Source organism: Phacochoerus africanus, chromosome 10, assembly GCF_016906955.1.
Source record: "Phacochoerus africanus isolate WHEZ1 chromosome 10, ROS_Pafr_v1, whole genome shotgun sequence".
NCBI classification, from domain to species: domain Eukaryota; kingdom Metazoa; phylum Chordata; class Mammalia; order Artiodactyla; family Suidae; genus Phacochoerus; species Phacochoerus africanus.
Window position 1 is genome coordinate 19,407,500 of NC_062553.1, and position 27,503 is coordinate 19,435,002.

Consider the following 27,503-nt stretch of genomic DNA (forward strand, 5'->3'; position numbering starts at 1 on the left):
ATCCCAGAGCCTGATAAGGCAGAACAATCCTGGCTTTGTTTGGGAAGGATTTGTCCCTGGGTTTCCAGTTGGCGTCTATCTCTGTCTCAATGTCTGACCACTTCAGCCTCAGCGGAGCTAAATTAGAAGATCCAGGTTCCTGGGCGGGAGAAAGCGGGGGCCGGGGAGCCCCGCTAGCCCACCCCGGCTGGGATCTCGGGTGGCCGGGGCGGGGGCGCAGCAGCCGGGGCTCAGGGCGCGCAGGGCGCGGGGACATTCGCAGGGACCGTCGGAGCCTTCCTCCCGCGGCCGGTTCGCCTCTTTCCTTCGCGCGCAGCGGGTGAGATCAGGATGGGCTCACTAAGCCCGCAGGTAGGCGGTGCCCCGACGGCGGCAGCAAGCGGTCCTGGAATGTGCGAGGGGCGTGATGACGGCCGCAGCCGCCGCCGGCCTTTTTGCGTAACACCTTCGCTATAAATTCCCCGGCTCCGCGCTCCCGCTGGCTGCCTGCTCTGCTCCAGAGTGCGCCGCGCCGCAGTGAGTACCAACGCCCGGGTCAGGCGCTTCCTCCTCCCCTCTGGCTTTTGAAAGAACCTCAATTCGCTTTTCGTTTACGGAATTCGCCTAGGTCTCCCTCCATCCTGACTTCAGAGAACTTGGCTGGCCTTGGGCTGCGGAAGCAAAAGAATAATAATTGATCCTTTCCGAACTTTCAGATTTTTTTCCTTAGTGTTGCTGCTGTTGCTAGTATTTCAACTTACTATATACTTCTAGTAGTGGCGCTTTGGAATTTTAAACTTAGAAATGTTTGGGGACTCCAGTCACTTAGGAGTCAGGACAACCAGGCTTATTTTTTCTTTTTCCCCTTTTGGCCCAACTCATGGCATGTGGAAGTTCCCAGGTGAGGGATCAAGCCCGTGCCACAGCAGCGACCCAAGCTGCTGCCGTGATAACGCCAGATCCTTAACCTGGTGTGCCTCAAGGGAACTCCACGACTGGGCTCTTTTTGGTCACTAACTAGCTGTGTGAACTGAGTGAGGCAGGTTTTCGTGAGCTCACAAGCCTCAATTCCCCTCTCTTTACAAGAAAGGGAACAGAAGGGTCTCAGCCTTTCCTGCACAGAAAGTTCAAAGTTTGGGTGGCTGTCCAGGGATGCTGTGCCTCCCTCATTGTGACTTCAACGTGCTACTGTTCTTTCTTTCTTTTCTTTTTCTTTCTTTTTTGTTTTTTTGTCTTTTTGCCTTTTCTTGGGCCGCTCCCTCGGCATATGGAGGTTCCCAGGCTAGGGGTCCAATCGGAGCTGTAGCCACCGGCCTACGCCAGAGCCACAGCAACGCGGGATCCAAGCCACGTCTGCAACCTACAGCACAGCTCATGGCAACGCTGGATCCTTAACCCACTGAGCAAGGACAGGGATCGAACCCAGAACCTCATGGTTCCTAGTCGGATTCATTAACCACTGAGCCACGAGGGGAACTCTTTTTTTTTTTTTTTTTTTCTTTTTATGGCTGGACCTGCAGCATGTGGAAGTTCCTGGGCTAGGGGTTGAATCAGAGCTGCAGCTGCCAGCCTACCCCACAGCCGCAGCAACGTGGGATCCAAGCTTCCAGTCTGCAATCTACACTGCAGCTTTTGGCAAAGCTGGATCCTTTAGCCCCACTGAGTGAGGCCAGGGATTGAACCCACGTCCTCACAGATACTATGTTGGGTTCTTAACCCGCTGAGCCACAACGAGAACTCCCACGTGCTGCTGTTCTTGTTTGCAGAGTTATTTATCTAAAGTGACTGCAAGATACAGTCCCAGTTTGCTGGTCCCATCAAGGCAAGCAGAATGGCAAAGAGCCTGACCATCAGCCTGCCTTAGAAGAGAGTCAGAGGGTACCAGGCAGACAGGCTGGGGAGATGTGTGCAGGTGTGGTTGTGTTGGGGAGACCAAGCATCTGCAGGGCAGAAAGAAGGCATGTGGAATGGAGGTAATTCTGTCTTCAGATTCCTTGTGCAGCTGGCACTAAGGTGAAAAGAAACTTTCCTTTGGAGTTCCTGTTGTGGCTCAGTGGCTAATGAATCCGACTAGGAACCATGAGGTTGTGGGTTCGATCCCTGGCCTTGCTCAGTGGGTTAAGGATCCAGCGTTGCCGTGAGCTGTGGTGTAGGTTGCAGACGTGGCTTGGATCCCGCGTTGCTGTGGCTCTGGCGTAGGCCGGTGGCTACAACTCCGATTGAACCCCTAGCCTGGGAAACTCCATATGCCGTGGAAGCGGCCCTAGAAAAGGCAAAAAGAAAAGAAACCCTCCTTTTTCTTGGTGAGGAGGCAACTTCCTCGAACTTGTTGGTTTCACAGAGGCAGCTTGCAGATTTTATCACTTAGAATCCCCTCTTCCTCACAGTTTAGGTTCACCGAGAGATTTTTCTGTTAGAGATTTTGCTTGTTCCAGCTCTGTGACTTTCCCCCCTGCTCTTGTGCTGGAATTCTTGATCCTGTTCTGTGTTGGGTATTCTTGGAAAAAGTTGTGCCGAACAGGAGTGACCATTGTTTCAGATTGTCCGGCGTGTTTGAATCTCTGGCCCCTGCCAGCCATCCAGCCGATAATGATCTGTCTCTAGCGTTGTAACTCTGGGAACTGGTAGCTGGAAGGGCCTGCTTTGTAAAGGTTTGGGTGTTAAACTGCCCCCTTTAAAATCTACCCCAAGTCACTCAACCTTCTCATGGAAACAAGTCCTCAGGGGTTGGAAGATAGACGTCTGGGTTATTTGTTTTAGACACACAACAGACAGAATTTAGCTTAAATTAACTTTGAAGAAAACAGGTTCTCAGTGATTTGGAATAAACCTAATATTTAGTCACCTCCCACCCTGCCTTCCTCCCCCTCCCTCCGCCCTGGGGACAGAAAGGTATTATCAGCAGGGAGTAGTCAGGCCATCCCAGTGAATGAAAAAAATGCAAAAAATGGAAGTTCCCATTGTGGCTCAGTGGTAATGAACCTGACTAGTATCCATGAGGACTTGGGTTTGATCCCTGGTCTTGCTCAGTGGGCTAAGGATCCGGCTCTGGTATAGGTGTGGCGCAGATCTGGCACTGCTGTAGCTGTGGTGTAGGCTGGCAGCTGTAGCAACGATTTGACACCTGGCCTGGGAACTTTAATATGCTGCAGATGTGGCCCTAAAAAGCAAAAAAGCACAAAAAGAAAAATGATTACAATATGTTTAAGATGTTTAGGTTTTATAAATTAGCTTTTCTAACCTCCTCGGTATAATGCAAAATTATTAATATGGCTATATGTTAATTAGAGGATATATTTTAAAGTATCATAAATACCAATTGAAAGTGCACTAGGAGTTCCTGTTCGTGGCGCAGTGGTTAATGTATCCGACTAGGAACCATGAGGTTTCGGGTTCGATCCCTGGCCTTACTCAGTGGGTTCAGGATCCAGTGTGGCCATGAGCTGTGGTGTAGGTTGCAGACGTGGTTCGGATCTGGCGTTGCTGTGGCTGTGGTGTAGGCTGGCAGCTGTAGCGCTGATTGGATCCCTAGCCTGGGAACCTCCATGTGCCATGGGTGGGGCCCTAAAAGGCAAAAAAAAAAAAAAAGGCATTAGGGTGGGCAGATGTGGTTTGGTAATAGGGCCCTAGTTTAAAGCCATAGAGTAAATGTCTTTAAAATCCTCCTAGTGCATGTCTTTAAACTCATTAAGACAAAGTTGAGCCAATGGCTTTCTTGTCTCTGATTCCACGTGCGTTCTTCCTTCCACCACCATGTCCTCCAGGGATTATTTTGCTCTGTGCTGACTAAAGGAAGCTGAAGGAAGCAACTATTGCCCTCTTAGGAATTTTTGAAGTCTTGGTCATTCTTTGTATAAGAAAATATTTCTTAAGAATTCCCATTGTGAGATCCCTGGCCTCGCTCAGTGGGTTAAGGATCCGGAGTTGCCTTGAGGTGTGATGTAGTTAGTAGATGTGGCTCAGATCCTGCATGGCTGTGGCTGTGGTGTAGGCCAGTAGCTACAGGTCCGATTGGACCCCTACCCTGGGAACTTCCATATGCCATGGACTTGGCCCTAAAATGGAAAAAAAAAAAGAAAGAAAGAAAGTATTGCTTTTCTTTTTCTTTCTAGTCGGTTCTTAACCCACTGAGCCACAGTGGGGACTCCCCGGATTTTTTTTTTTTTTTTTTTTCTCTTTGGCTGTCCCATGGCGTGTGGAGTTCCTGGGCCAGGGTCCAGATGCAAGCAATGTTCTCTTGAGCCTATTTGGAACAAGGAAGTCAGACGACCCGAATCTGCATTGCGTCTGAAGGCTTAGTGTGGGTGGAAGCAATTCGTTTCTTTGTGCCTCGTTTTCCTTTTCTGTAGAGTGGGGATAACATTGGTACGGAAGTAGGAATACTTCAAGTGAATTGACAAATACATCAAGGACTCGTGAGATTAAACAAGTTCGTTTGTGTACCGGGTCTGGCACAAGACGCTCAGTAAGCATTTGGCTGGCAGACACTGACCTGCGTGCTGCGGCCTGAGGTCAGCCTCTCCGTGCTTGTGGAGGTCATGGTCTGGTGGGCAAATACATGCGTGTCCTGGTCTCTCCGCAGGACGTGGCCCCCCCCCCCCGCCGTGCCCCCTCCTACCCCTGCCTTCTTCAGATGCCCTTGAACCGCTGTTGTACTGAGTGCGGGCAGCCCTAGAACAGGTCCTGGTTGGAGAGGCTCAAACAATGCAGAGCGTAGGGGTTGGGCGCCTGCCAAGTGCTCTCTATTTTCTCGCTGCCCAGGTCCAAGAAAGACCGAGCATTTTTTTATTTTCCCTCTCTTGGCCTGCAAGAGTTCTTGGCATCGAGTACACTTGTAAATGCAGGAAGTTGACCCAGAAGATTTATCCCCATTGTCAGCTCAACTGTGGAGGCGCTTGGGGTTGGGGAGGGGGAGGCGGCAAGGGAGCAGATGTGCAATCATAGCAGGAAATTTTGGGCCTGGGCAATAAAAATTGTCCTGGGTATTAGTACCAAACTGCTGAAAGCCATGATTTTCCCTGGCAGGTAGCAAAAGGATGCTCGAATATGGCCTTAGGGCAAGGGCCTCCGGGGGGAGGCAGGGAGAGGGAACGGGGATGGCTGGGTCTGAGAAATGGGGATGGGACAAAACCTTTGGAGGGGGCCAATGGCTCCAAGGACTCCTGCTGGCCTCCAAAGTCCCCTCCCAAGGGAATTGGCTTCTAGACTGGCCAGCATCTGCCACTCCCCTGAGAGTAGTGGCTTCAGATTCAGGCTACGTCGTCTGTCCTGCCCACTCAGTGTCAGCCTGTCCTGCTCAGCTGAGCCTCCTAAGAGTCTTGGCACTTGGCAAATCTAGGGCTTTGAAACCCAGGCCTCCAGACAAATCCAAGGACATGCCTGAGCCCTTGTGGGGAGTTAGCAGCCTGTCATTAGAGCATTCTTGGCTGGCACTTCTAGCTGTCTGGTTAAGGCACGTGTGACCCCTGTGGAGATGGGAACCCAGCCCTCTCTCCCAGGCACCTTCAGAGCCCCGCAGAGCCTGGGCCTGAGGCGCCTTGCTGCTTTGGGGCCTGGGGGATAACCAACTCCTCCCTGGCCTAGAGTCCTAGGAAAAGGCCCCAGATTTTGGAGCCAGCAAGCAGCCCTGAGTTCAAGCCCTGACTCCATCACCAGGTAGCTGTGAGGCTTTAATTTCTTTGTGCTCAGTTTCTTCATAAAGGGGAAGAGCTACCTTATAACTGTAAACCAGTTGTAATGAAAATAAATACATAAATAAAATATCCAAAAAAATGAGGTCACAGATCACTTAGGACCCCCATCTCAAAACAAACACAGATCCTTTTCTCTTCATGCTTTGGATTCCCTTTTGCACGGATATTTACCGAGGTCCCTCTGTTGCGCACTGAGATGAAAGCTGAGATGAAGGCAAAGTGGAGTTGAGGCTGCTCGTTGTTCTGACGCGGCTCATTTCACAAAGTTCCGAGAGTTTCCTCTGCCAGGCACTCTGCTCAGGGCCTCGCCTACGCTCATTAATCACTACATTAATCACTCATTAATTAATCACTACTGAGTCCTACAAACACTCAGTGAGAGAGTCATATCTCCATTTTTGAGATGATGAAACTGAGGCTTGGCGAGGCTCAGGGTCACTGCAAAGCCCGCCCTCGCCCACCATGAGGTTCTCTCTCTGGGTGCTGTGTGCCAGGTGCCGTGGGGTCAGCGGACAACAGCTACCTGGTCTCAGGGCTGATCACGAGGCGTTTGCTCCATGTGTTCCTTTGCTCCGCATCTGCGGGGTCCCCCCATTCGGCCTGGGGCCGTGCTGGGCTCTGTGATGGGTCAGATCACAGTCCTGGCTGCCTGCCGCTTAGGTGTGTGGAGCCATACCCCTCTCCTTACCTGCAGCTTCTAGCCCAGTGAATGCCCATGAATGATGGTGGAGTAGAAGAATATACCAGAAAATGAAGTATTGTTATCCCTGTCTGCCTCTCCACACAGCAAGCAGTCTGCGGATGCTAGCGTCCCTTGTATAAAATAATGTAGTATTGGGAGCTCCCACTGTGGCTCAAGGGATCGGTGGCATCTTGGGAGTGCTGGGACGCAGGTTCGATCCCGGCCCAAGAAGCATCTGGCCCTGCCACAGCTGTGACTTGGGTCACAACTGTGGCTGGGATCTGATCCCTGGCCCAGGGACTCCATATGCTGAGGGGTGGCCAAAAATAAATAAATAAATAAACAAATAAATAAAATACATGTATATGTATATATAGAGAGACAGGGAGGGGGGAGAGAATATTTGCATATAATGCCATCCTCTGGTATACCTCTTTTTTTTTTTTTTTTTTGCAATGCCTGCAGCATGTGGAAGTTCCTGGGCCAGGGATTGAATCTGATCCAAAGCAGTGATCCCCAGGCTACCAGGGAACTGCCATTTCTTTTAGGTTTTATTGAAGTATAGTTGACTTATAAGACTGTGATAGTTTCTGCTGTACAACAATATGATTTAATTATACGTGCACACACATCCATTCTCTTTCAGATTTTTTTCCCACATAGGTTATCACAGAATATTGGGTAGAGGTCCCTGCACTATACAGCAGGGCCCCGGTGGCTAATCATTGCACATACCTCAGTGAGAATATCATATCCCATTCCCAGTCCCTTCCAGTGTAACTTTAAATCATCTCTAGATAGATTATTTATAATGCCTAATATAATGTAAATACTATGTAATTAGTTGTAAATAAAATGCAAACATTATGGAAATTGTTGCCTGTATACCATAAATTCAGCTGTTGCTTTTTGGAACTTGCTGGAATATTTTTTTTCCCCTGAATATTTTCTGTCTGTGGCTGGTTGAATCCTTGGCTGCAGAAGTTGAGGATAAGGAGGGCCCACTCAACTGAAGGAGAGGAAATGGTTGCTTCATCGGGGAAGTATTTCTAAAGGGGGCTGGGGCTCGTGACAAACAGCTGAACTTGGAGTAAGGGAAGCAAGATTTCCAGGAAGGAGAAGAGACTTTCATTAGAAAGTTGACCGTGAATGATTCCTCGTTGTGGCACAACGGGATCGGGGGTGGCTCTGCAGGGCCAGAACCCAGAGGGTTCAATTCCTGGCCCCCACACAGGGAGTTAAAGCATCTGGCATGGCCAGAGCTACAGTGCAGGTCAAAACTGTGGCTTGAGAGTTCCCATCATGGCTCAGTGAAAACAATCTGACTAGTATCCATAAGGATGCAGGTTCGATCCCTGGTCTTGTTCAGTGGGTTAAGGATCGGGCATTGCCATGAGCTGTCACGTAGGTGGCAGATGCAGCTCGGATCTGGTGTTGTTGTGGCTATGGTGTAGGCCAGCAGCTATAGCTCTGATTAGACCCCTAGCCTGGGAACCTCCATATGCTGCTAGTCCAGCCCTAAAAAGACCAAAAAAAAAGAAGAAAAAACTGGCTTGGATCTGATCCCTGGCCTAGGAACTCCATTTGCGACAGGGTGGCAAAAAAAAAACCAAGGTATCTTTGCTTCGGAGATGCTGATGAAAAATAAATAAGGACCTGGAGGGGAAGGAAGTCGGCACAGGCCTTACACAGAGGAAGTATTCAAGGCATCCTGGCTTGTTGGGTCCCTTGAAACTGTATCGTATTCCTTTCTGTCCAGATCAGTGGAAATGGGTGTCTGTCTATGCCATTGCTTAGCGTTATGAGTTACTTAGATGGAACTGTGTTTCCCAATTCACTAGGAAGTAAATCCAGTCAGTGAAGGCAGTGTAAATAAGCAGAGGAGTTCCCGTTGTGGCTCAGCAGTAATGAACCTGACAAATATCCATGAGGATTCAGGTTCGATCCCTGGCCCCACTCCGTGGGTTGAAGGATCTGGCATTGCTGTGGTGCGTAGGCTGGTAGCTGCAGCTCCCGACTCAATCCCTAGCCTGGGAGTTTCCATTATGCTGCAGGTTCATCCTTAAAAAGCAAAAATGAAAGAGGTAAATAAACAAATAAAGCAGATAATCTCCGCTCTTAGATCTTATTGCTAATGGGCATTTCCCAAGCGGGGCTGCTGTAACGTCCAGGTTGCAGCTTCCTTTTTTTTTTGTCTTTTTGCCATTTCTAGGGCTGCTCCCGCGGCATATGGAGGTTCCCAGGCTAGGGGTCGAATTGGAGCTGTAGCCACTGGCCTATGCCAGAGCCACAGCAATTCGGGATCCGAGCTGAGTCTTCGACCTACACCACAGCTCACAGCAACACTGGATCCTTAACCCACTGAGCAAGGCCAGGGATCAAACCCACAACCTCATGGTTCCTAGTCAGATTCGTTAACCACTGAGCCATGATGGGAACTCCATTCATTACATTCCTTCGTCGAACCCCATGTGTTGACTTCCATTCATGAATGTTCATGCCTACTGTGTGGTCTACTGAGCACTGGATTCCTGCCCTCTAAAACTTGAATTCTAGTTGACAAGACAGTGTAAATATACATAAGAATAGGAGAATAACTCTAGAGTGAATTAAGATTATAGAAGAGAGCTGGTAGAAGGTCACATGTTCCTTTTTTTTTTTTTTTGTCTTTTTAAGGCTGTAGCTGAGGCATATGGAGGTTCCGAGGCCAGGGGTCTAATTGGAGCTGCAGCTGCCGGCCTACGCCAGAGCCACAGCAATTCGGGATCCGAGCCATGTCTGCGACCTACACCACAGCTCATGGCAACGCCAGATCCTTAACCCACTGAATGAGGCCAGGAATCAAACCTGCATCCTTATGGATACAAGTCAGATTCATGGATACTAGTCAGATTCATTTCTGCTGAGCCATGATGGGAACTCGGAAGGTCACAATTTCTAAATTTTTCCTTCAAAATACCCTCCAGAGCAGTGAGCCAGATGAATCATTGGAGTTCTGTACCCAGAACAGCTGATTGCAAGCTAAAAGCAGTTCTTTGTGGCCTGTTTTCTTTTTTTAATTTGTAATATATGTGCATTTGCATTGTGTACTATAATATTCCCATGCTTGTTTTAATATGTTCATCGATAATCACACGAGGTTTACCCCTAGTCCAGGAACTTCCATATGCCACAGGTGCAGCCCTAAAAAGAAAAAAATAAACTTAACATAAAAATAAAATGAAAAAGTTGGAGTTCCCGTCGTGGCTCAGTGGTTAACGAATCCGACCAGGAACCATGAGGTTGCGGGTTCGATCCCTGGCCTTGCTCAGTGGGCTAAGGATCCAGCATTGCTGTGAGCTGTGGTGTAGGTTGCAGATGCAGCTCGGATCCTGCGTTGCTGTGGCCCTAGTGCAGGCTGGCGGCTGCAGCTCCGATTAGACCCCTAGCCTGGGAACTTCCATATGCAGCAGGAGCGGCCCTAAAAAGACAGGGTAAAAAAAAAAAAAAAAAAAAAAACAACCTGGTCTATCACTCACCTATTGAGTGACTTTGAACATGTTGCTTAAGTATCTTGGAGCCCCAGGTTTTTGCATTTGCAGATGGCCATGCTCGTGGCCCCATTCTTACATAAAGACTGAATGAAATATATGTGGGGCACCAGCACAAGCCTGGCATCTCTTTGGCACTCATTACATGGTAGTTGCTGTTATCAGGAATCAACTAAAAGATGTGGTGTGGTGTGCGATGGAGCCGGATGAGTCACAAGTGTGGGACACTCAGAGGAGGCAAGACCCGAGAGGCCTGGGCAACTCAGGCAGAGGAACGGGAGGGAGGGCGTGGGGCGAGCCTAAGGGATGGAAGATGGGGCGGGCAGGGCCTGCCTGGGCAAGAACAGAGGGGATTCAGGGTCCCAATTTTAGGAGGGTGTGAACAGTGGAGAGGGCTCCCTGGGGGAGTGTGGAGTTGACTCCATGCGATCACAGCTGTCTCCTGGGGAGACAGCTGTAGAAAGAGGCTGGTGCTCAAACGAGTTAAACAGGCTGCTGTGTCGGTCCAGTCAGGAGACTGAGGCTCCGCTTGGGGAGGTGGCTCAGGAACCAGACACCCTGAATGGAGACGCATCAGTAGGTCCTGGCATTGGCTGGACTTGGGGGCTGTCAGAGATGACATGGAGATTCTGGGATGATGATGGCAAGATTCACGCACAGCAAAGTTCCACAGAGCCGTGGATTTGGGGTGATGAGTTGGATTTGGGTTGTGGTGAAGTCCGAGTGCTGACGGCTGTAAGAAGCCCATGAACCGTGCAGATGGGAGGTTCAGATGCGGGGCGAGGGCTGTGTACAGATGTCTGGGTGGGAAATGCTTCAAGACCACGGGAGCCTCGTTCCTCCTCCCTGATGTCTGTGTGCAGTAAATGGACAGCGACTTCCTCCACCAGAGTGTCAGCCTCTTCCGTGTGCCTAGAATGGGGCCTTTAATCAAATATCTCAGTTTCAATGGTCTTAACCTGTGACCTAACTCCTTCCAGGAGTGGTCCAGGTCATGGGGTAATTGAGAGGCCAGCATGGACTCTGGAGTCAGAGGAACTCCCAAATCATGCCTGTGGCCTTGGGCCAAGTGGCTTCATCCCTCTGGGTGCTTTGGTGTCTCATCTGAACAGTGGGGACAGCACTAACCTCTTACAGGATTGGTAAGAGGCGTTAGAGGAGCGAAGGCCATGTGCGTGCTCCTTAAGAGGAAAGGAAAGAGCTGGTTTGTCATGCTCTGCCGTTGCACAGGGGACATGGAGAAAGTTCCTTGGGCTGGACAAATTCATGCAATCATCTTACATTGGGGACTCGCAAAATCAGCTTCTTTTAGCTCCCAGCTTCGTCAATATGAACAAGAGTAACAGTGCAGGGGCCCCAGATCCATCATCCGACTCTGGTGGGGCTGAGGGCTGGGCTGCATCTCCTAGAAGAATGTGGACATTTCAGATAGAAGAAAATAAAAATCACAGACAATGTTTGCCATCCATTCTGAACACCGTGGAACTTTCTGGATCCCTATTGAGATCATGTGGTGAATAGACATAAGTGTGCTTTTTATTCCTAATTCGTCTAAAGCATTTCCTGTTTTGTTGTTGTTGTTTGTTTTGTTTGTTTTTGCTTTTTAGGGCCCCATCTGCAGCATAGGGAGGTTCCCAGACTAGGGGTCGAATCAGAGCTATATAGCTGCCACACCAGATCCGCGCTGCATCTGCAACCTACACCACAGCTCATAGCAATGCCGGATCCTTAACCCACTAAGCAAGGCCAAGCTTCGAACCCGCAACCTCATGGATACTCACTGGATGCGTTGCCGCTGCACCATGGTGGGAACTCCAAGGCTTGTATTTCATAACAAGCATTTTATCCAGTTGTACTTCCTCTTCTGTGAGTTGTTTGTTTCCAGTCCTCTGGGCTGCATTGTCTGCCAGGACAAGGACTTCGAGTAGGGGACGTGCAGGCGTGTTGGGAGCCAGGCTTCCTCCTTCCTCTCTGTGGAACCGAGAAGGGCTTTGTTGAGAAAAATGGGTAATGAGGACATCTGCCAGAGGCTGGGGACAATGTGATTCTGACAAAGAAGGGGTCGTTACTCCAGGCCAGTGATCCCTGCTGCTGTTTCTAAGGCACTTTCCAGGCAGCACCATTCATCTCATAACCCTGCAAAGCATGGAGCATGCTCTCCAGCCTGTAGATGGGGGAAAGCCCCCTCAACTTTAAGCTCAGGCATAAAGGGATTTGCATCTACTGATAAGTGGTGTCTGTGGGATTTGAACCAGATCTAACGTAGTCACATAGCACGGGGGCGAAGGAGGTTTAGTGCCATCTGCAGTTGAACTTGTCCCTTAATGAGAAGCAGATGGGGAACTCACTGGAAAATTGGGGGGACTTGGTGTACCCTGAATGGATGAAGCTGATGGGCAACTTCCCTTTGTGACTAAAGGAGAGAGTCAAGACAGGCCAAGCCGTCGAGAGGCTCACCTGGAGTTCCTGTTGCAGCTCAGCAGGTTAAGAACCTGACATAGGGTCTGAGAGGATGCTGGCCTTGCTCAGTGAGTTAAGGATCCGGTATTGCTGCAAGCCGCAGTGTAGGCGGCAGATGTGGCTCAGATCTGGTGTTGCTGTGGCTGAGCTGGGAGGTGGCAGCTGCAGCTCTGATTTGACCCCTAACCTGGGAGCTTTAGGCTGCAGCCCTAAAAAGACACAACAACAACAACAAAACAAAAGAGACTCACCTGCTATGTAGATTTGAGGCTAGAATGGAGAAGTGGGAAGAAGTGGTTTGATTTGGTGACAGCCTGGGTGGGTGGTGGGGGAGGCCTATGGAGGCCTGAAGTTTGGTGCTTCAGGGTCCACACTTAGCCCCCCCAAGTTTTTGCAACCACTGGCTCTTCTTGTCATGAAGACTGAGTGTACCCCCTTTCCATAGCTGCTGCTTTAAGCTCTTTTCTCAACCACAGACCATGGCTCCCTGGCCTGAGGTGGAAAATGCCCAGCCTAACTCTGAGGAGTGCACCATGAAAGACAAGGAGACCCACAAAGGTAAGTGCCGCCCCTCCCCGCCTGGGCTGGCCCCCAGGGAGGACCTGGGAGGACCCGGGAGATCTGGGCCTGGTTCCACATTGCTCATGGCCTCTGCTGCTTGTTTGGGCAGATGATGCCGGCACGCCTGGCACCAAGATTGAACTCCAGCCGTCCCATTCCGCCATGGCTCTGGTGGAGGAGCCCCCAAAGGTGGAGGACCCCTGGGACCTGCCCGAGCTTAAGAACACAGGGATCAAGTGGTCAGGTAAGAATGAGGCCAGCGGGGCAGGCAGTGTCACCTCCTCTGTGTCCTCTTCTCCTTTCCATGGTCCAGGGAAAGGTCCTCACTAGGAGATGCCACCTGCCAGTCTTGGAGGCTTAAGAGTTAAGCGCCTGTGATGGCTGGGGTCCATCTCTTGTTTTTTATTTATTCAACAGATGTGCCAGCACTGGGGTTATAACCAGACCAGACCCTCTGCTGCTCCTCATAATCCATTTGGTGCTGGACCAGGTCAGGTCCTGTCAGGTGCTGTGGATGCGCAGCAAACAGATGAGGCCCCAAGAGCAGTGGAGGGGGCATCAGGGAAGTCTTACAAAGACACGTTACGCTGCACCTCTGTTCATTTCCTACCTGCAGTGTGTGAGGGTCAGATGGCTGGGAGGGAGGAAGTGAATAGAAGGGTTCCTGTTGTGGTGCAGGGGAAATGAATTCCACTAGTATCCATGAGGATGCAGGTTCGATCCCTGCCCTCGCTCGGTGGATAGGGAATCCAGCGTTGCCGTGAGCTGTGGTGTGTGTAGGTTGCAGATGAAGGTCGGATCCCGTGAGGCTGTGGCTGTGGCTGTGGTGTAGGCCAGCAGCTACAGCTCTGATTCGAGCTCTAGCCTGGGAACTTCCATAGGCTGCAGGCACGGCCCTAAAACAGCACCCACAGAAAGTGGGTAGAGAAGGCAGTGACCAAGGATTGAACCTTCCAGGATGTATGAGCGCCCGAACCCTCCCCAGATGGAGGCTGTAATTGCTACCTTGTGGCCACTTTATAGAAATATTCCGTGCTGTTCTCCAGGTGCTTAGAAGAGCCATTATCCCTGACCCCACACTCGGCAGGGGGCAAGTGCTCTTAACCGGCTCATCAGTGACACCGGTTCAGCCGGGCACGGCATGACACCTGCTTGGCCTGTGTGTCCCCAGACCCCACCAGCCCCTCCTCCCAGAGCCAGGTCCCTCCGAGACATTTCGCCACAGCTTTCAACCAGATGGACTGCAGTCGTAATTGCTTTGAAATGTGAGCCGGTGGTGAAGCCCGTCTCTAGCTTTTGCTGCCCGGAAGAGCTGACAGCCGTCTGGTGGGATGGGCGGAGGTGGGGCGGTTCTGAGCTCGGTGTCACCTTCTCAGTGTTTCAGACACTCAAAACCTTCCTGCCTTTTCCTCTCCCCCAGAGAGAGACACCAAGGGGAAGATTTTCTGTGTCTTCCAAGGGATTGGGAAGTTCATCTTGATTCTGGTATTTCTCTACTTTTTCGTGTGCTCCTTGGATGTGCTCAGCAGCGCCTTCCACCTGGTTGGAGGTACGGATGAAAGGTCAAAGGTCTCTGGTGGGGGGAGGTGTTGTCATCGGATTTGGTTCCGAAGGTCGCAGCTCAGCAAGCCCTCTCCAGCCACAGCCTCAGGAGTGGTTTAGGACTGGAAGCCACCTCAGACTATCTGTAACATCCTGCCCCCGTTTTATAGGAGAGAGAGCCAAGCCCTATCAAAGGGCCAGGACTGGCTGGCTGAGGCGGCTAGAGCCAGTGCCAAGCTGTCAGCTCCTTGCGTTTGCCCATGAACCCTAGACAGGAAGCTGTTTGACCTCAAGACTTAAGTGAGAGATCCCTGCTGCCTCTGGGCCTCCCCACCCAAGGAGCGGATTGGATAACAGTGTGCTTCGGCTAAAGCAACGACCCAAAATTAAAGCTGGCCTTTTGCTGGAGAAGAATGGGGTCCTTGTCCTGGGGGACTCTGCGTCCACAGCAGTTGCCTAAACACCTCCCAGAATTGAGTGGCTGTGTAGGGTGAGGGGACCCAGAAGTGGAGTCTGGGAGTTCTCGATGTGGCACAGTGGAAACGAAACTCATTAGTATCCGTGAGGATGCGGGTTCGATCCCTGGCTTCGCTCAGTGGGTTAAGGATCCAGCATTGCTGCAAGCTGTGGTCTAGGTGGCAGATGAGGCTCGGATCCTGCAGTGCTGTGGCTGTGGTGTAGACCGGCAGCTGCCGCTCTGATTCAACTCCTAGCCCGGGAACTTCCATACTCTGCAGATGAAGCCATTTAAAAAAAAAAAAAAAATTAGGAGTTCCCATCATGGTGCAGCTGAATAGAATCCGACTAGGAACCAAGTTCGATCCCTGGGTTAAGGATCCGGCATTGCCGTGAGCGGTCGCGTAAGTCGCAGACGAGGCTTGGGTCCTGTGTTGCTGTGGCTGTGGCATAGGCTGGCAGCTACAGTTCTGATTCAACCTCTAACCTGGGAACCTCTGTAGGCCACGGGTGCGGCCCTAAAAGGACGAAAGACCAAAAAAAAAAAAAAAAATTAGGAGATGGCTTGATGGTCTTAGAGGCACCTTGAAACATGATGCTCCCAGTAATTCGTCAGTTTCAGGCTGAGACTAGGGGCTGGGATTCAGGGGCCAGATGGAGAAGAATGGGAGGATTCACTTGAATCAATCTTCGGAATTAAGAATATATTGCAAGAAAATAAAATTGTTACAAAGCAAAAAAAAAAAAAAATATATATATATATATATGTATATATTGCAGAGGCAAGAGGGGCCTCAGGAGATAGACTGGGACTCATTGGGCCAAGTAGACTTAAGGCCAGATTCCTGATCAGAGGCGACTAGAGGAGCCATCGTTGACGGGTGGATGTGGTTAAAGGATGGGAGGGTGCAGGGTAGGGGGACAAGGGGAGCAGGAGTGGGCGGGGGACTAGGTCACAGACTCAGAGACGTGGCATCAGAGCAGCCCTGGGGAGAAGCCCGAGGAAGCCAGATGCCAGCCAGGCTGGAGGCTGGGCTTTCCAACCCCCAGCCAGCTGCCTTGACCAGCAGCTGCCTTGACGGTCACTCAGCACCCACCTAACCCCCATCACGTGGCCACGGGTTTGTTTTTCAGGAAAGGTGGCCGGAAAATTCTTCACCAGCAACTCTATTATGTCCAACCCCATGTCCGGGATGGTGATCGGGGTGTTGGTGACAGTCCTGATTCAGAGTTCCAGCACCTCCACGTCCATCGTCGTCAGCATGGTGGCCTCTTCTCGTGAGTCCAGGCGCCCAGAAGCCCAGACCCAGGCATTTCCCTGTTCAGCCGGGGAGGCTGGGGCTGCCTCTGAATGTGTCCAGACTGGTCACCATTACTTCCTGTCTTGCCCAACTGTGATGTACTCCGCTTAGGTCCCAGGAAGCCTTCCCTTTCATTCCCATGGCTGCATCTAAAGCCTGAAGATTCAGTTCTGAATTCTCTAGAACTGTGCCGTCCAGTCCAAAACGTCATTACCTACATATGGCTATTTCTTTCTTTCTTCTTTTTTTTAACCCCAAATCCAGCTACTCCGTTGCATCAGCTAAACTTCATGGAATCAGCACCCACAAAGGGCTAGTGGCTGCCATGCTGGACCGGGTCGATCTAGAACATTTCACTGCTCTCAGAGCTAAGAATAAAGCCACGTAATCACATCACGCGTTAGCTTTAGGGCAGCGGCGCTTGGGCAACTGATACTCCAAACTGGAACCTGCTCAACATTTGCCCTAAGTTGAGACACACTCTGGGAGGAGGACTGGTTTGAACCGGTTACGTTTCAGCCCGAATGCTAAGTAGAACTTTTCTGGCCAGATTAGAAAAAAAGTATTCATCACTTCTCAAATACTTTACTTTCATATGTTAGAATGTGTGGCAGTATACTAATTTTGTTGGAAAAAAATGATAGTGCTACAAATTGGCTATAACATACAAGTCCTTCCACATTATTTGCTGGTCTCCATTAAGCCAGGCTTGCACCTGCAGCAGGAGAGCAGAGGGATATGACGGAGCTTGAAAACTAGGGTCCACAGAAGGGCTTCCTGGAGTCTGTGAATTCCCTAAAATTATAAACTGGAATTTTTTTTTTTTTGTATGTGTCCATATTTCTATAATGAGCTTTCCAAGCTTTTGTCAGATTCACAGTGAGGTGCAGACCCTAATGAGGTCAAGAATTGATGCTTTAGGGAGTTCCCAAAACTGTTCTCAGCAGTTAACAAATGACTAGCATCCATGAGGACACAGGTTCCATCCCTGGCCTCGCTCAGTGGGTTAAGGAGCTGGTGTTGCCCTGAGCTGTGGTGCAGGTTGAAGATAAGGTTCGGATCCCACGTGGCTGTGGCTGTGGCATAGGCTGGCAGCTGTAGCTGCGACTTGACTCCTAGCCTGGGAACCTCCATGTGCTGCTGGGTGCGGCCCTAAAAAAAAAAAAAAAGAACTGATGCTTTAGTGGATCGCCAGCCTGAAAGAGGTCACCTTGCCTTGGGCCACATCAGAAACATGGCCAAGTGACCTTCCTAAACTTCCTAACTTGCTTAGCCTTTTCTCCCTCCAGTGCTGACCGTGCGCTCTGCAATCCCCATCATCATGGGAGCCAACATCGGAACCTCCATCACCAACACCCTCGTGGCTCTCTTGCAGGCAGGAGACCGGAATGAGTTCAGAAGGTAGGAGGCTCACGTTAAGCCGTAGCCACCACCAGGCCCATCGGTGTCAAGACCACATTGTCCTAACTGCCGTTAAGTGGCCAATGGGAGCTGGGTCGCTGTCCCTAGACTTGTGAGATGAAGCCATGGTGGGTACAGCTGGGGACTGAGATCACATTCTGACCCGTTGATTAAATAAGCTCCCCAACCTGCAGAGCCGGGATAACGTATTTCTCTCACCCACCACACTGTCTAAAGGAATTAACACGATCATGAGATAAATTCTTAGCAAGGTGCCCTGCACACTCGGCTCCCTCCCAAAGCTTGACCTACTGAGTGGTGTAGTTAAAACAAGGCCAGTTGGAATAGTTTCACTTAATCAGAAATCATTATGAGCTCCTAAAAGCTTCCATTTGGGGCCAGCTCAACCCATGCCACTTTTTCTTTGTTCTTCACTCACATGCCAGTAAAAAGCAAAAAGGAACCTTTATTGTGGATGAGTGAGATCTGAAAATGGGACGCAGAGGGGTGAATTCAGGCAAAGGGAACCCTTTTCTTCCAACATGTTAATGTGAAAACTAAGTACATTTCACAGGCTCACTTCTAACTGGTGCTGGGCTTTTTCCAGAGTGTGTCAAAATAGAGAAGCAGTCCCCCACCAAAAAACAAACAAACAAACAAACAAACAAAAACCAAAAACATTTCTTTGAAAAGATACATGCACTCCGATATTCATAGCAACATTATTTACAATTGCCAAGTTATGGAAATATCTATCCACAGAGGAATGGATAAAGAGGATGTGGTACATGTGTTATATGTGATATATACATATGATCTATACCCAGCCTTAAAGAATGAGATTTTCTGGGGAGTTCCCGTTGTGGCGCAGTGGTTAACGAATCCAACTAGGAACCATGAGGTTGCGGGTTCGGTCCCTGCCCTTGCTCAGTGGGTTAACGATCCGGCGTTGCCGTGAGCTGTGGTGTAGGTTGCAGACGCGGCTCGGATCCCCCGTTGCTGTGGTTCTAGCCGGTGGCTACAGCTCCGATTGGACCCCTAGCCTGGGAACCTCCATATGCCGTGGGAGCGGCCCAAGAAATAGCAAAAAAAAAAAAGTGAGATTTTCACCATTTTCAGCTACATGGGTGGACTTGCAGGGCATTATGCTAAGTGAAATGAGTCAGACAGAAACAAATACTATGTGATATCACTTATGTGTGGAGACAAAAATATGACAAACTAGTGAATAAAACAAAAGAAGCAGACTCACAGAGCGGTTACCAGTGGAGAGAGAGGAGCGGGAAGGGCCAGATGGGGGAGGGGAGTAAGTGCATAACTACTGGGTATAAAATGAGCTATAAGGATGTATTACACAATACAGGGAATATAGCCAATATTTTATAATAACTATACGTGGAATACAACCTTTAAAAATCTTTGAAAGTGCTGTACATAGGAATATAATTGACCTAACACACCCCTGTTTGGGATATTTAAATAGAATGCTTTCAGTAACATCTTGGGAAATAGGTATCATTCCATCCAGGTAATTTGTTTCTAGATAGATTTCTAGAACAATAATTACTATCTCAAACAACTATAAGGCTCTTTAAATATTTTGCCAAACTATGAAGAAGTATTTGTATCACTTTGTGTTGGCAGTGTATGAAAATGTCTTAAAAATCCTAAAACTTAATCCATCCTCTCCAGGAAGAAAAAGTTAACATTGTAACGTATTAGTTAATAGGGTAAGTGGAAATTTGTGCTTCCACATAAATAAATTGCAAATTTCTTTTATTACTAGTGAGGTCAAGGGTTTCTCCCTCATGTGTTTATTTGCTTCTGTTTGTTCATGTTCTGTGTCCTCTTTGGTTTGGCAGCATATGGAAGTTCCCAGGCTAGGGGTCGAATCAGATCTGCACCTATAGGCCTATGCCACAGTCCCAACAACACTGGATCCAAGCCACGTCTGTGAGCTATATTGTTGCCACTTATGGCAATGTTGGATCCTTAACCCATTTTTACTTTTATTTTATTTTTTTTTGGTCTTTTGCTTTTTCTAGGGCTGCTCCCGCAGCATATGGAGGTTCCCAGGCTAGGGGTCTAATAGGATCTGCAGCCGCCAGCCTACGTCAGAGCCACAGCAACTCGGGATCCGAGCTTCGTCTGCAACCTACACCATAGCTCATGGCAATGCCGGATCCTTAACCCACTGAGCAAGGCCAGGGATCGAACCCACAGCCTCATGGTTTCTAGTCGGATTCCTTAACCACTGCGCCATGACGGGAACTCTGACTGAGCCATTTTTTAAATGAGTTTCTTAAGCTGGAGATAAGACAGAATTCATGGGGCATCTTTGAACCTTCTCAGTTGAAAATTGTGGTATATGTCAGCTTTGTTTCCTGTGGAGGCTGTTTAACTGTTTGAACAAGTCTCAAGATCTTAAAGTTAAGAATTCAGTTGTGTAGGAGGCTTCGATGGTTAACGACTGGCCCCCATCTTTCCAAAAGGAGGGTTGGGTTGTCTTCAATATGTGCGGATTCAAAAGTGGTCTTGAAGTTTTTTTTTCAAATAGTGCTCGATGAGCTAATTCTTGCAGCCAAACCACCTCTAGCTCCCTTTTTCCCAAGCGGAGCCAACTAAGGACTGTCAGCTTTGGTGGGAGGGACTCTGCCAGACAGTGGACAACCAGGATCCAGGAACCAGAGCGCATGCAGTGGTCTTCAATTCCTTCACGCTTGCTGACCCTCAGCTTCCCCATCTGCCGAATGGGAATATTAAGACCACCCACTTTGGGGATTGCTGTGAGAATGAAAGGATCGTACGCATGTACATACACAGAGAGGTGACACCTGGCAGTTGATACAAGTGACGACTTGCCTAGGTGATTGGTGCCCACTGGCTGGTTGACTAATTTGGCTCCCGGTGGTGTTCCTTCCCTTGCTGCAGGGCCTTTGCAGGGGCCACTGTCCACGACTTCTTCAACTGGCTCTCCGTGTTGGTGCTCTTGCCTCTGGAGGCAGCCACCGGTTACCTGGAGCGCCTGACCAACATGGTGGTGGAGAGCTTCCACTTCAAGAGTGGAGAGGATGCCCCAGAACTTCTGAAGGTTATCACTGATCCCTTCACGAAGCTCATCGTCCAGGTAACCTGGGTTCCTTCAGAGAAAGGTGCTGACTCCCCCACCCCCGCCCCACATTCCCCGCTTAGCCAGGCAGAGATGGAAGAGATGGGTGAGCGTCTGTGAACTGCCCTTCGGCTGCCTCTGGAAAAGCCCAGGGAGATTGATACTAGCGGGACGGAGTAATTGGCCTCCTTGACTTCAACATGTGTCTCATCTTTTTGGGGGTGGGAGTGGGGGATGGTTACCCAAGGACATGTGAGCCCTTTGTTCCCACCACTGGCGGGGCTCACTGATGAAACAGTACCCTTGCTCCCCGCCAAAGAGGACGTGGTTCCTGCCTTTGCTTCCATCTCATCCCACCGCTCAACAGGCTCTGTCCATATTATTGAAATAAATGAAAGATGGCTTTACAGATGGTGCCTTGGGAAGAAGGGGCCAACTTGAGCTTAGCTCTTGGACTCTTACCTTCTGTCCTCCAATATCTACTGCATGCTTCCTAGATACTGGTCCATTGTTCCTACCATCATTCAGTGTGTTTATGCAACACCTACCAACATCCAGGCGCTGTGCCGGGCCCTGCGAATGCAGATAGAGTGATCCCCGCTCGCCTCTGCAGGGGCTCACAGTCCTCAGAGCCCCTCTTAACAGCTTCCCTGCTGTCGGTCCCACATCCTTTCGGAGGACTTGCCAACTCTCTTCTGTCCATTGCCTTCCTCAGCTGGATAAAACCGTTCTCCACCAAATTGCCTTAAGTGATGAGTCAGCCCGAAACAAGAGTATGATCAAGATCTGGTGTAAAACTTTCACCAGTGTGGTAAGTTTCTAGGAAAATGGCTGGGTGTGGGTGTACCTGATAAAGCAAAAAATCTTGCATTCAGGCTGGGCAAATCAAAGATAAGGAGAAAGAAAAGTTGAGGATGCCCAGAGAACCAAAACTAGCCAGTGAGAATCCTGAGGCCCTTGAACACTAGATGGATAGGCATATGCAGAAGGACAGACAGACCCAGCCCACACCGTGGACATTTTATCCCTGGTTATTTTCATGTCTCTTGGCTGATCGCTGACTGGTCCTTACCTCCGTTTATGGAGGGGCCCGTGGAAGCCGTGCATCACACCGATGGAGGCACAAATTGATGCAGGTCTCTCCTGATGCCCCGCAGTGCCCACCACTCCCTCAGCAGAAGTGAGGGTTGTGAACTATATATAGCATTTCTCATGTTTGTCATCCAGATGGAAAAGAATGTCACCGTCCCCTCACCTGAGAACTGCACCTCCCCCTCCCTCTGTTGGACGGATGGTTTGTACACCTGGACCATGAGCAACATCAGCCACAAGGAGAACATTGCCAAGTGTGAGTGGACCTCATGCAGCATCAGCCCCTGGGATGGGCCGTCTGGGCTCTTATCTGTGGAGCCCCCGTAAGTGAAGGAAAGAAGGGCCATGAGGGTTACTGAGCATCAATCCTACACCAAGGAGCTGGGCTTTCCCAGCCGAGGCAAGTAAAGCGTAGGGACAGGGGACAGACAGGCCCAAGATCCCCCTGTAAGGGGCAGAACTAGGACTTGAGGCAGAGTTGTTCTGGAGTTCCATACTGACTTCAGAACTCAACAGATTCCAAGTGCTCCCTCCGTGTGCTTCGGTATCTTTTGGCAGTAACTTTCAGGAGGTGACAGCCCTATTTGAAGTAGGGGTGGAGCACACACAGAACGATATATTCACCCTCGAGTCATGATCCCTGATGTACCCCAGGCACTGGGGCTGTAGCACTCAACAAAGCCATGAACCTACGTGATGCAATGCACCAATTCTTTGAGAAGCTCTACTACTCCCCTGGAATCTTTTATGGCCCAGACATGAGTTTTAACTATTCTTATTCTCGTTCATATATCTGTTTCTCCTCCTCTCATGCATCCCTGCGTGAATTCTAAGCAGCATACCTTAATCCTCCAGTTGTGGTGTACTCAGAGAATCGAGTGAACTTTCACCTCCCATGTTCTCGGTGCTATGCACCCATTGATATAACCTATGCCTTTCTGGAATCACCATGGGGACACGGGGATTTTGTAATATAACAAGGAGTCTTACAGTGAACAACAGCTCCCACTCTGACCTGCCCATCTTACCCACCTTGAGCCTTGAACGCTTTGTTGTAGGTTTTGTGAATAAAGCACAGCATGGGATTTAGACATAGAAGAATGGGGCTGGAGGCCTGGGTCTGCCCCTGGATTTCACTTCACCTTCACCCTCACGAGATTCCATTGGCCGGAACATACCCTCAGGGCTACACTTAGCTTCAAGGGAAGCTGGGAGGTGTTGTCTTTATCCTGGGCTACTTGATTGTGTGTATCAAGATTCTGTTACTCAAGACAGAAGGAGGTGTGGGAATAAATTACAGGAAATAAACAACTGTGGCTGAGAGGGACTCTGCACCCTCCTAACAAGAGTTTTTCCACGGTCTCTTCAGGCAAACACATCTTTGTGAATTTCGATCTCCCGGATATGGTTGTGGGTACCATTCTGGTGATAACTGCCCTGCTGGTCCTCTGTAGCTGCCTGGTCCTAATGGTTAAAGTCCTAGGCTCTTTGCTCAGAGGGCAGGTAGCTGTGGTCATTAAGAAGACTATCAACACAGGTAAGCATCCTGAACCTCCTAGGGGAGGGCATCCCTGGGCTTCTCCCACCGGGGCACCTCCTTCTGATTCTCCCCAAACAATGGTCTCTGCAAGGAGTTTGTCTCTTGGGTCTGATAAATTGCAGAAGGTAAGATGTCACCTGCCCTTGAAATCTTCCTTGGCGTCTTGGGTGGGGCCTGGGGAGCAGGCACAAGCTTTCACATGTTTGCAAGGCCCTGAGAAAGAGCCAGTGCAAATCCAGAGAGCTGTGAGACGCTTCCCTTCCTGGCAGTTTTCCTGCTTGCTTGCTCGGGACTTCACTGGGTCTGTCAGGATCCCTTAGGAAAAGGGTGACAAGTCCGCCCTGAAAAAAACAAAACAACCCCCCCCCCAAAACAGTTCCCTTGTGGTGCTATTTATCTTTTCAGGATCGTAAAATTTATGCTTAGGCTAAATGGAAGTTTAGGAAAGCATAATAAAACAAACTTGCCTATTGGAGATCCCTGGCAGTTCAGTGGGTTAGGCATTCAGCATTGTCACTGCTGAGGCGTGGGTTCGATTCCTGGCCCAGGAACCTCTGCATGCCACAGTCCTTGGTGCTCCTTTAAGTGGGGTGTAGGAACGGTGGAGGTCGGGGCGCTCCAAGTTTTGTGGGGAGGAGGGTGGTTGTTCGGGTGATGTCTTAATTCAGCTGATGTGACAAATTCTCATGGACCAGCTGGGCTCCACAACAGTATTTATTTCTCACAGTCCTGGAGACCGGGAGGTCCGAGGTCAGGGGGCCAGGACAGTTGAGTTCTGCCGAGGACCACTTCTCAGTGTACAGATGGCTGCCTTCTCCCTGCATCCTCACGGGAGGAGAAAGCGGAGGGAAGCAAGCTCTCCTTTTAGAAAAGGGCACAGATCCACCCATGCGACTCCAACCTCACGACCCAATTGCCTCCCAAAGGCCTCGCTTCCTAACAGTCACCCTGGGGCTTGGGGTTTCAACATAACGAGTTTGAGATTGTGGGGGGGCACACCTTCCATCCATAGCAGGTGGGTTCCGCATTAAGACTTCCAGTGAATAGATTTTAGTCTTCGCAATGCATATGCACATCCTCGTTCCACCTTCTGAATATGCAAGATGAAAGACTGCTAAAAATCTAGGTTGAGGGAGTTCCCGTTGTGGCTCAGCGGGTTATGGACCCAACTAGTATTCATGAGGATGTGGGTTCCATATCTGGCCTCACACAGTGGGCTAAGGATCCAGCATTGCCTCAAACTGCAGTGTACTTTGCAAACATGGCTCAGATCCCCCCCCCCCCCACACACACACACAAATCTAGTTTGAGAGCCCTGACCCTCTGGCCCAGCCTGCCCCCTGGGGGTCCTGTGAAAGTGCCTCCAACCCACGCCTTTCCCAGAAGGACTGTGACCCATCTCTCCTCCTCCGTCTTCCAGATTTCCCTTATCCCTTCAGCTGGGTGACTGGCTACCTGGCCATCCTCGTGGGAACAGGCATGACATTCATCGTGCAGAGCAGTTCCGTGTTCTCGTCGACTCTGACCCCGCTGGCCGGTGAGTTTCTTCCTGGGTCTCCCTCTGGCCACCATGACCACCTCCTGTCACCCTCGGGCTGATGTCACAGGCGGCTTATTGTCACTCCACAGGTATCGGTGTGATATCCATCGAGAGGATGTATCCACTCATGCTGGGTGCCAACATCGGCACAACCACCACCGCCATCCTGGCCGCCCTGGCCAGCCCAGGAGATACCTTGAAGAGCGCCCTCCAGGTCAGGCCATGCTGCATCGGGCAGGGGCTCTGTGGCTGGGATCCAACCCCATGCAGGGTCTTGCAAGCAGGTGGTTTCTAGAAGCCAAGAAACCAAGCCAAGCTTTTCTTATGTCCACACCGTTATGTGGAGAAGCCCCAGAGAGACTTACCTGAATAGTCAAAGCCATCTGTTCCTTAAGTGGTCTCAGACCCCCGTCACCAGTGGTTGTTTGAACCAAGGTGGGGTGGCCGTTTTTTTGTGTTTTACTTTTTAGGGCCACACTGGTGACATATGGAGGTTCCCAGGCTAGGGGTTGAGTCCAAGCTACAGCCGCTGGGCCTACACCACGGCCACAGCAACACCAGATCAGAGCTGCATCTGTGACCTACACCACAGCTCATGGCAATGCCGGAGCCTTAACTCACTGAGCAAGGCCAGGGATCGAACCTTCGTCCTCATGGATGCTAGTGAGATTCGGTTTCCCCTGAGCCAAGCCGGGAACTCCTGAAGTTCACTGTTAAATTTGGCCTAGAGGACTTCGGGCCCTGATTCAGCCAGTCACCATCCTTGCCCAGACGCACAGGCCCTGAGATAATGGGGGTCCCTCTCTGGGCTAAGCTATGAGACCTTTTGCTCCCTGACCCCGCTATACAACAGACCGTTCACCTCTCTGTCCAACCTCTTGCGTTTCAGATCGCTCTGTGCCACTTCTTCTTCAATGTCACAGGCATCGTGCTGTGGTACCCAATCCCCTTTGCCCGCCTGCCCGTCTTCCTGGCCAAGTGGCTGGGCAACATCTCATCCAAGTACCGCTGGTTCGCCATCGTCTACCTGGGCTTCTTCTTCTTCCTCACCCCGCTGACGGTGTTTGGCCTCTCGCAGGCTGGTTGGCCGGTGCTGGTGGGCGTGGGGGTGCCCATCGTCTTCCTGATCCTCCTGGTGTTATTCATTAAGCTCCTGCAGTCCCGGTGCCCGCGAGCCCTGCCCCAGAAGCTCCAGAACTGGAAATTCCTCCCCTTGTGGATGCGCTCGCTGGAGCCCTGGGACAAGGTGATAACTGCGCTCGGCAGGTGCTGTGGGAAGCGCTGCTGCTGCTGCTGCCGTGTCTGCTGTGTGCTGTGTGGCTGCTCCAAGTGCTGTCCTTGCTGCAAGTGCTGTGAAGACCTCGAGGAGGTGCAGGACGTCACCGTTAAGTCCCCCAAGACTTTTGATAACCCAGCCATGGACAAAGAAGCCCAGGACGGGGCCCCCAGGTCCGAAACTGTTTGCAACATCACACCCTTGTAGGAAGGGGCTGCCCAGAGACCAGAGGAGGTCCCCACAGCCCACACCCTCATGCTCCCTCCGGCTTCTGTGTGCCTTCCACCTGGTAGGGGGGGTTCCCCCCCACTGAGAAATGACATCCACCCTGACTCTCATTCCCTTAGCCCTGTGTACCAGCCTGAGCAGTAGTTGCACCTCAGTCCCCTGCTCCCTGGGTCCCCCACACCCGGGAAAGTGCAGAACACACCGAAAGAGAATTAGACAGTGAAACCCGGCCAGAAAGGCAATCACACCTGCCCCCGCACACACGCACCGGGTTGGTCAATAGGACATTTTTTCCCAGACTCAATGCATCCTCTTCCAAAGGAAAAGCCCTAAGGGAAGGTTCTCAAAGGTGCATGCATACACACATTCTTTTCTTTATTGCAATACAGCTCAGTCATCTGTCTTAGCAAACACTGGCTTCAACCAAGAGTAGTTGCTCCCTGCTGTCCTGGCCCCAGAACAGCCCAGCTCAAGGGAAATGTCACTGGACTCGGAAGAGACCAAGTGCTGGCTCGCCTGGTGCTTCCAGCTTCCTAAGAGAGTGGTCCTGACCCCTGATGACCCTGAGCAGGCAGATGGATGGAGGCTGAGACCAGGGAATAACCAACCTTTGGGGAAGATGGTTCACTTGCCGCCAAGGGTGTTTTGTTTTTTGTGGGTTTTTTTTGTTTGTTTGTTTTGTTTTTTTTTTTTGTTTTTTTTTTGCTTTTGGGGGCTGCACCTGGGGCATATAGAGGTTCTCAGGCTAGGAGTCCAATCGGAGCTCCAGCTTCCGGCTTACACCACAGCCACAGCAACGCCAGATCCGAGCCGTGTCTGTGACCTACACCACAGTTCATGGCAACGCTGGATCCTTGAGCAAGGCCAGGGGTAGAACCCACAACCTCATGGTTCCTAGGCAGATTTGTTTCCACTGCGCCACAACGGGAACTCCAATCTGGCTAATTTATAAGCCAGATTGGCAGACTTTTTGGCTAGAGCCTGGAGCTACACTTTTTTTAGTGCTAGGATAACAATCGTCCCTGTTGAATCTTGGAATAAGACATGCAGGTCCTCTGGGTCCCCTCCACTGAGCACTTGAACATGGGACAGCTCTAGCCTCCCTCTGCCCCT

At 50.4% G+C, this 27,503-nt stretch overlaps 1 protein-coding gene across 1 annotated transcript; it reads left to right on the forward strand.

Moving 5' to 3' along the window:
* Positions 1 to 448: 448 nt before the first annotated feature.
* SLC34A2 (solute carrier family 34 member 2) lies at positions 449 to 27,080 on the forward strand. Its single transcript, XM_047799331.1, has 13 exons — positions 449 to 516; positions 12,821 to 12,902; positions 13,015 to 13,149; positions 14,326 to 14,454; positions 16,038 to 16,181; positions 17,494 to 17,605; positions 20,537 to 20,732; positions 21,430 to 21,525; positions 21,942 to 22,062; positions 23,176 to 23,343; positions 24,767 to 24,883; positions 24,976 to 25,100; positions 25,776 to 27,080. The coding sequence occupies exons 2-13, from the start codon at positions 12,824 to 12,826 to the stop codon at positions 26,367 to 26,369; spliced, it is 2,016 nt and encodes a 671-aa protein (XP_047655287.1). The 5' UTR covers positions 449 to 516; positions 12,821 to 12,823; the 3' UTR covers positions 26,370 to 27,080.
* The last annotated feature ends 423 nt before the right edge of the window (positions 27,081 to 27,503 follow it).